Raw genomic sequence first — 6,960 nt, 5'->3', positions numbered from 1 at the left:
GGATCAGATGATCACTGAATCCCTTTCAATGCTGAACATTCCATGCTTGTATGATTCTTTGATTTGATGATTCTGTGATCTAGTTGCTGCTTTAACCTTCGAGGAGATCAAAGATTCCCCTTTCTTTATGTGCCCTGTTTCTTTAGGCAACTTCTGAGCTGTGTTTTTACATAACCTACTGAAAAAAATCATGATTATCCCTCAAAGGAGGTTAGCATCATTGGATACAGCCTGGACTTAGCATACACTTGAACAGTGCGTTTTATTGCTTATTAACCTTTATTATACCTTATTTTTGTTTACTTGCGCTTAAGAGTCATTATTCTGTATCTGTGTGCAGCCGTTTCTCTAAGGAGGGAGTTGCTGCAAGGGATCTACAAGGTGCAACTGCAGACTTCAGTGGAGAAGTCTGATGTCAGGAGAAGTGATGCGAGTCCTGGTGGGGCAATGACAGAAATAGTGGGGTTGGAAGATGAGGAGCAAAGATGTCCATAAAGGGTCAAGCTTCTCCTACCTGTCCAGACCTCCTTAAGAAGCACTCAGGGCTTGCTGTGTCTTAATAAACCCCAAAGTATAGCTTCTGCAAAGTCCAACAACGTCAGCTCCTGAGAGGAGACTGATGAGTTAATTGGAGGCCATGATTACAGGTAGGCCAAGGCACTTTGTAGGTTGCTCTGAGGCAACCTGGCTTTGTTTCATCAACCAGAAAGGCCAAACCCTGATGCCAATTCTGGGTAGAGAGCTCCTGTCCCTCCCATGAGGCTCCAGGCTCTTCCTCAGGCAGTAGGGTGTGGGTTATGCAGAGCCAAGTGAAAGATAGTGGTGTGACACCTCCTGGCCTCTGTCAGGATGTGCAAAGAGGTGATGAGGCCCCATTGTTAATAGGACAACATGTCTCCTCCTAGGCCTTGGTGCCAGAGAGAACTGTCAAAGCCAAGGGGACAAGACCTTGGTTTTCCTGGCTAAGTCTAGCCCTGCCAGTGCCCTTGTCCATCTCCACCACTGGCTGCCCTATGATGTCCCATACCCATCCCCGTTTCCCTGCAGGCTGAAAACATGCATCTTGCTTTCCTACCTTGCTCTCAGCTTAGCATTTCTGTGCCTTCATTGATGTCTGTATCCTCTCCAGCTGTGCCCTGAAACATAGTGTCATAGAGTGATAACATATTACCTCCAGGGAAATTCTGGCACTAAAGCATTACCCTTTCAGTGATATATCTTCTCTCTCATGCCCTGTCTCCACCATCCAAGCCTCAATTTCTAGGAAGTTTTCTCTCACACTCAGTTTCCCATGACCAAGGAAAGTTCCAACATCTCAGAAACCATCCTTCACACAGGCATCCACACCCATCAGCCTTCCTGTGGCCAGTCATCTCACCAGACAGAAGGAACCTCACCAGGGTCTTCCAAGCTATGTGGCCTTCCTGCTGACCTTTCAGCTCCTCAGATAGACAACCAAGCCACGTGCCTGCTCCCAGTCCCTTGCCCAGCCATGCTCCTACTGATGGCCTAGCAGCTCCAGAGGCAGAAGTGACCTCATAGTCACCACCACTGCAAGACACTTCAGTTTGGTTATTAAAGTCCAGGAATGAGGGATTCAGGGCTTAGTTGTTGTTAGATTTGGATTTAGGGAATAGATAGTACCTTCCCAGGTTGGGGATTGGGCAGAGATTCAGGGAGAGGCTTTGGTTTTCTGCTTTGGGAACCCATTCAGTGTTTAGGGTATGGGCTGGATTTTTGGTTATGGTTTAATTTCTGCCTGGGTGAGGGCTAGGGTTAAGGCAATTTAATGCTAGGAATTAAGGGCTGTGGATTACAGTGAGCAATGGGGTAAAAAACACTAAGTGGTTATGTCTAAGTGGTTATGAGCTTTGTCTTCAGGGTAAGGTTTGAGGTTGGTGATTACTACAGAGGATTCATTTCAGGATGAGAGGTAGCACTTAAGGGTAGGCCTAGGATTTATGGTTACTTGTTAGAAATATTGCCAGTATCCAACATGAATTTATTGCCACTAAATGTTGCAGCAACAGCAGCCTTACCTGAATCCCTCCTAACTCTTCAAAATCTTTCCTTTCTGTTAGCCAAGTCCCTCTTATCTCTCCCAAATCTCCCACCTTTATTCACCCAGCTTTCCCCTGGCCTCCTGTAATGTGTCACCATGCTGGGGGCAGCTTTCTGATGGCCTTTATGGCCTCAGAGGCTCTGCATCCCTGCTGTTGGCCAGCCAGGGGCTGGGACAGAAGTGACCTCACAGCCAGCATCCACAGTGCTACAAGGAGCTGCTGTGCTCAGGAGTCCTCTTCCCAGCCCACCTAGGAGCAGTGAGTGCAGGGGATGCCCTGCACAATCCCTCAGGTACTCTGCCTGCCAACCAGCTCATGCTTAAGAAGGTCTCCCACATGTCCAGACTCATGTTTCCTCATGCAGCCTTTAGAGAACAAGGGCCCAGCCCAGCCCCTGCTCTGCCAGTCCTCCCTGCCTCTCCCAGGAGGCCAGCCCAGCCCAGACCCTCCCCGACTCTCCACACCTCCCTCTCCTCCACCCAGTCCAACCCAGCCCAGCCCAGCAGAGCAGCCCAGGCTTGGCTGGCCCCAAAACAGCAAATGGAGAAGTGGAGGTCAGAGGCAGTGTCCCTGCTGCTGCCATCTGCAGGAGATCCCATACCCTTCCAAGGTGCAATCCTTTTAAAATATAATAGAGAAAATTTACATGAAATCTAAAGAAGGAAATCTTCACTATGAGGTTGGTGAGGCACTGGAAAAGGTTCTTTGGAGAAGTAGAACCCTGCTTCCCTAGCAGTGTTCAAGGCCAGGGTGGATGGGACCTTGAGGAACCTGGTCTTGTGGAATGTGCCTCTGACCATGGCAGCGGGGCTGGAACAAGAAGGTCTTTAAGGTCCCCTCCAACCCCAGCCATTCCGTAGTTCTATGATAGTGGAGGCACAAAATTGGTTGTGTAGCTTGTGTAGACAGAGGGATTTCCATTTCTGTGAAAAAGTTTCCTCCCCCTGAAAAACAACAAGTGCTTGGAAGAGATGGAATGCAGCCTGCATCATTTGTGGGTGTCCAGTCTCACAATGGGATAAGAAAAGATTCCCATGCCAAACTCTTCTTTTGAATGAGGGAAAAAGACACCGCTAGAAGTAAGTGTCCATCCCCAGCTCAGAGAAGAAAAATCAGTGACTGCTTCAGTCAGTTTCAAAGTCGATCCACCTGGAGACCCAGGGACTTCTTAAGGGCTCCCTGTGCTGCTGAGCTGGGCTGGGCTCCTGGACCCAAGGGGAGCTCCTGGCAAGCGGGCAGCACTGCAGAGAGACAGCTCTGCCCACGAGCAGCTGCTCTGCACAGCGCAGCAGGGCTGGGGGCACTGCCTGCAGGGAACAAGGGCAGCTGAGAGAAGGGAGGGAGATGTTAAATGCAGTGTGGAGTGGGGATGCTGAGAGCTCACTGCAGGAGAAATCTTCCCAGCCCTGAACAGGGTAAGTCTCTGGCTGCAGGGCAACGCAGCTCTTGTTCCTGGTGCCATCTCCAGATTTTCTGGCAAATCCCACAGCCTATGGAATCTTTCAGGAGGACTCTCAGAGTTTCTTTGGATAAGAGGAGAATGACAAGGTTCAGAGCAGGGATTACCTGCCAAAGCTCTCAGGGACAGGACATGAGGGTTCCTTCTTGCAGGGCCGGCTGCAGGCTGGTGCAGCCGGGGTGCAGGCAGGGGTGGCCAGGGCTGTGGTGCAGAGCAGGGTCCCTGCTGTTCCCCAGGGGTTGTGTGCTGTGGCAGGGCCTCTGCCACCTTCCAGGCTCAGCACTCAGCCTGCTCGGGGAGACGCCCAGGGTGCTGCGGGGAGAAGCTGCAGATGGAAGGAGCACCCCCCCCCCCCCCCCGCCCCCAGCAGGGCAGGGCAGGTTCCTGCTGGTGCCCAGAGGCTGCTGCCTGGTGTAGGCTGCTCACAGCTGCAGAGCACTCCCAGGGCATCTCAGAATGGACTCCACAAGAGAAATGTCAGAGCAAGGGATTCTTGAAGAGATGCATTCTGTGCTTTGAGATTTCTCCTCTTGCTTTACTGGGTGGCAGACGACGAAGGGAATTTATATTTCCATTATGATGAAGACACTTGAGTCCCCAGTTCTTGTTACCTTCTGTTAGGTTAGAGCTGGTCCTTAGACTCTGAACTTGGGGAGTTGCCCCTGAAAAGTGTCCTGGGATAGGAGGTGTCTGCAGGACAGACCTGAGCACACAGCTGGTGGGACAGGGTGTGTGAGCAATGGCAGGGAGGAGATGTGGGGACAGGGAAGCAGCTGCCAGCAGGGACAACTCCAGGCAGCAGAGACCTGAGCAGGGAGGGAGAGGGAGCTGCTGCCCAAAACACCAAGGGAGGGGGGATTCAGACACTCCCTGCCAGGCCTGCAGTGCAGGCACCTACTCTGCAGCAACCTCCTGCTCTCCTCTGCCACCCAGCACAACCTCTGCCCTCAGGGGCTTTAGGGCATGAGCCACCTCTTCCTCAGCTGGACCTCCAGAAGAGGAGAGGAGCCTGTGTTCTGCAAGTTGATGCACAACGTTGAGGCTAAGAGTGCCTTCCCTACAGTGTCACTTCCATAGGTGGCATTGAAGATTGGTAACCTGAAGGTTTCCCTACATGCCCATCTACATTTTCCTTTGTCAACAGGTTGGTGCGTTGTGGTATTCTTTCTTATTTCTCCATCTGTCTGCGGTTCTCCTACTCTCTTTGTCTGGGGTGCAGGTGGGTGTAAGCTTCTTTTCTGACATTGACTGCTGGGCCCTGCCCTAAGGTGTCTTCATGGGAACAAGGTGCCCAAGGTCTGTTTGAAACAGTCAGGCATGCTGTCATTCAGTTGGGAGGGTTGGAGAATGAGTGGACTCATTCCTCATTCAGCTCAGGGAATGGTGATTTGTGTATATGAGGAGTGTTTTGCTCAGAGAAGTCTCTCTAACTTGACTCTGTCTCTTCCTCCATCTACAGGTCCACATGGCCAGAGGCAGCAAATGTCCAACAGCAGCTTCCCTACAGAGTTCCTCCTTCTGCCATTCGCAGACACGCGCGAGCTACAGCTCCTGCACTTCGGGCTCTTCCTGGGCATCTACCTGGCTGCCCTCCTGGGCAACGGCCTCATCCTCACAGCCGTAGCCTGCGACCACCGCCTCCACAACCCCATGTACTTCTTCCTCCTCAACCTCGCCCTCCTCGACCTGGGCACTATTACCACCACTGTCCCCAAAGCCATGGCCAACTCCCTTTTGGACAGCAGGGACGTTTCCTACTTGGGATGCGCTACCCAAGTCTTTATGTTTGTTGTCTTTGTCACAGCAGAGTTTTATCTTCTCACTGTCATGGTCTATGACCGCTATGTTGCCATCTGCCAGCCCCTGCACTATATGACCGTAATGACCAGCAGAACTTGTGTCAACATGGCAGCAGCTGTCTGGGGTGCTGGTGTTCTCAGTGCTTTGGTGCACACTGCCAATACCTTTTCCCTTCCCCTCTGCCAAGGCAATGCCCTGGACCAGTTTTTCTGTGAACTTCCACAGATCCTTAAGCTCTCCTGCTCTGATGCCTACCTCAGAGAACTTGGGTTCATAATGTTTTGTTTTTCTTCAGGTATTGGATGTTTTGTCTTCCTTGTACTGTCCTATGTGCAGATCTTCAGGGCTGTGCTGAGGATCCCCTCTGAGCAGGGACAGCACAAAGCCTTTTCCACGTGCCTCCCTCACCTGGCTGTGGTCTCCCTGTTCATCAGCACTGTCATGTTTGCCTACCTGAAGCCACCCTCCATCTCTTCCTCATCCCTGAATCTTTTGTTGGCAGTTCTGTACTCAGTGATACCTCCAGCAGTGAACCCCCTCATCTACAGCATGAGGAACAAGGAGCTGAAGGATGCAGTTAGGAAACTGATTTGGGGGATGTTTTTCAGTACTCATAAAGATACCTTCACTCTACAGTAATGAAGCCTAGTACGTCACCTTCCAGGCTTGTATTTCGGTTGTCCTTAGCAGATATATGTATATATATTTTCTTGTTGTCATTTTGACTACTTGGGTTTCTTGTGTTCCTACATAAATATTTGGATTCCCCCTAGTGCAGTGAATGAATGAACCTGTTCTGTCCCATATGGAAGCTGTATAAATGTGCATCTAACACTGTGAGTCAGTGAAGACTCCCGCATAACATCTCCATAATAAAACAGAATCACCAGAGTGTACTGACTGAAGGCTGGGCTTTCCTTCCCTAACCAGTGTCAAGAATAGGCCTGAAGAATTGCTCCCCACAAGGATCTGTTCCTTCTTCAGCTCAGGAGAGAATGGCTCATTGTTGCATTGTTACCTGTCAGAGACCAAGGGCTAGATTTAACACTCACCCATGGGTTGCTGACAGCAGAGGCAGCGAATGGTCACTGCATTACATAGCCAGGGCTGTTCCCACATGTGACCCGTAGATGATGTCCTTCAGGAGGGGAATCTGGAGCTGCCTGCAGAGCCCAGGGTACCTCCAGGGACAGCGGAGCCTGGTGTGGGCAGTGACTGCTGCCCCTCTGAAAGTGAGAGATCTCCCACTGTGAGCTCAGCCACAGGGGAAGAACTAAAGCCAGGTATTCACAGGGAACCTGTGACTCTGCAGTCTCAGAGAAGGAAGTGGGCAACCAGCGGGCAGAGGGGAGGGAAACTTGGGAGTGATCCATTTCGCCCTTTGTGAAGTACCTCTGCCTGGTCCAACCCAGTGATCCAGACCTGGCTGAGTCTGTTTCCCACCCTGACAGCACAGCAATGCATATTGACCCCACAGCACCGCAGCCCATTTGCTCTGCACAATTGCACCAACAGCTTGGGGATCACATGTGGGGAGCACAGGGACGGCCATTCCCCACTGCCCAAGGGGAGCTGATCTTTGAAATTTGACCAGCTCCATCCTTCTGCTGGCATCAGTGTCTATAGTGGGGGAACAGC

At 51.3% G+C, this 6,960-nt stretch overlaps 1 protein-coding gene and 1 long non-coding RNA gene across 3 annotated transcripts; one reads left to right on the top strand and one right to left on the bottom strand.

Moving 5' to 3' along the window:
- Positions 1-266: 266 nt before the first annotated feature.
- LOC121062835 lies at positions 267-2,178 on the bottom strand. 2 transcript variants are annotated; one of them, XR_005815707.1, is made up of 3 exons: positions 2,115-2,178; positions 1,076-1,136; positions 267-436 (listed from the first exon to the last, which is right to left on the bottom strand). It is a non-coding gene; the product is annotated as an uncharacterized LOC121062835 (long non-coding RNA). The 2 variants fall into 2 exon arrangements; XR_005815708.1 differs by having other exon boundaries at positions 1,398-2,172.
- A 2,586-nt stretch (positions 2,179-4,764) lies between these two features.
- On the top strand, positions 4,765-5,990 carry LOC121062834 (olfactory receptor 14C36-like). Its single transcript, XM_040543099.1, has one exon. It carries the CDS (start codon positions 4,840-4,842, stop codon positions 5,959-5,961), a length of 1,122 nt encoding a protein of 373 aa, XP_040399033.1. The 5' UTR covers positions 4,765-4,839; the 3' UTR covers positions 5,962-5,990.
- Positions 5,991-6,960: the final 970 nt, after the last annotated feature.

This window comes from Cygnus olor (assembly GCF_009769625.2).
Source record: "Cygnus olor isolate bCygOlo1 chromosome 31 unlocalized genomic scaffold, bCygOlo1.pri.v2 SUPER_31A, whole genome shotgun sequence".
NCBI lineage: Eukaryota > Metazoa > Chordata > Aves > Anseriformes > Anatidae > Cygnus > Cygnus olor.
This window is presented reverse-complemented; position numbering and strand designations above follow the sequence as displayed.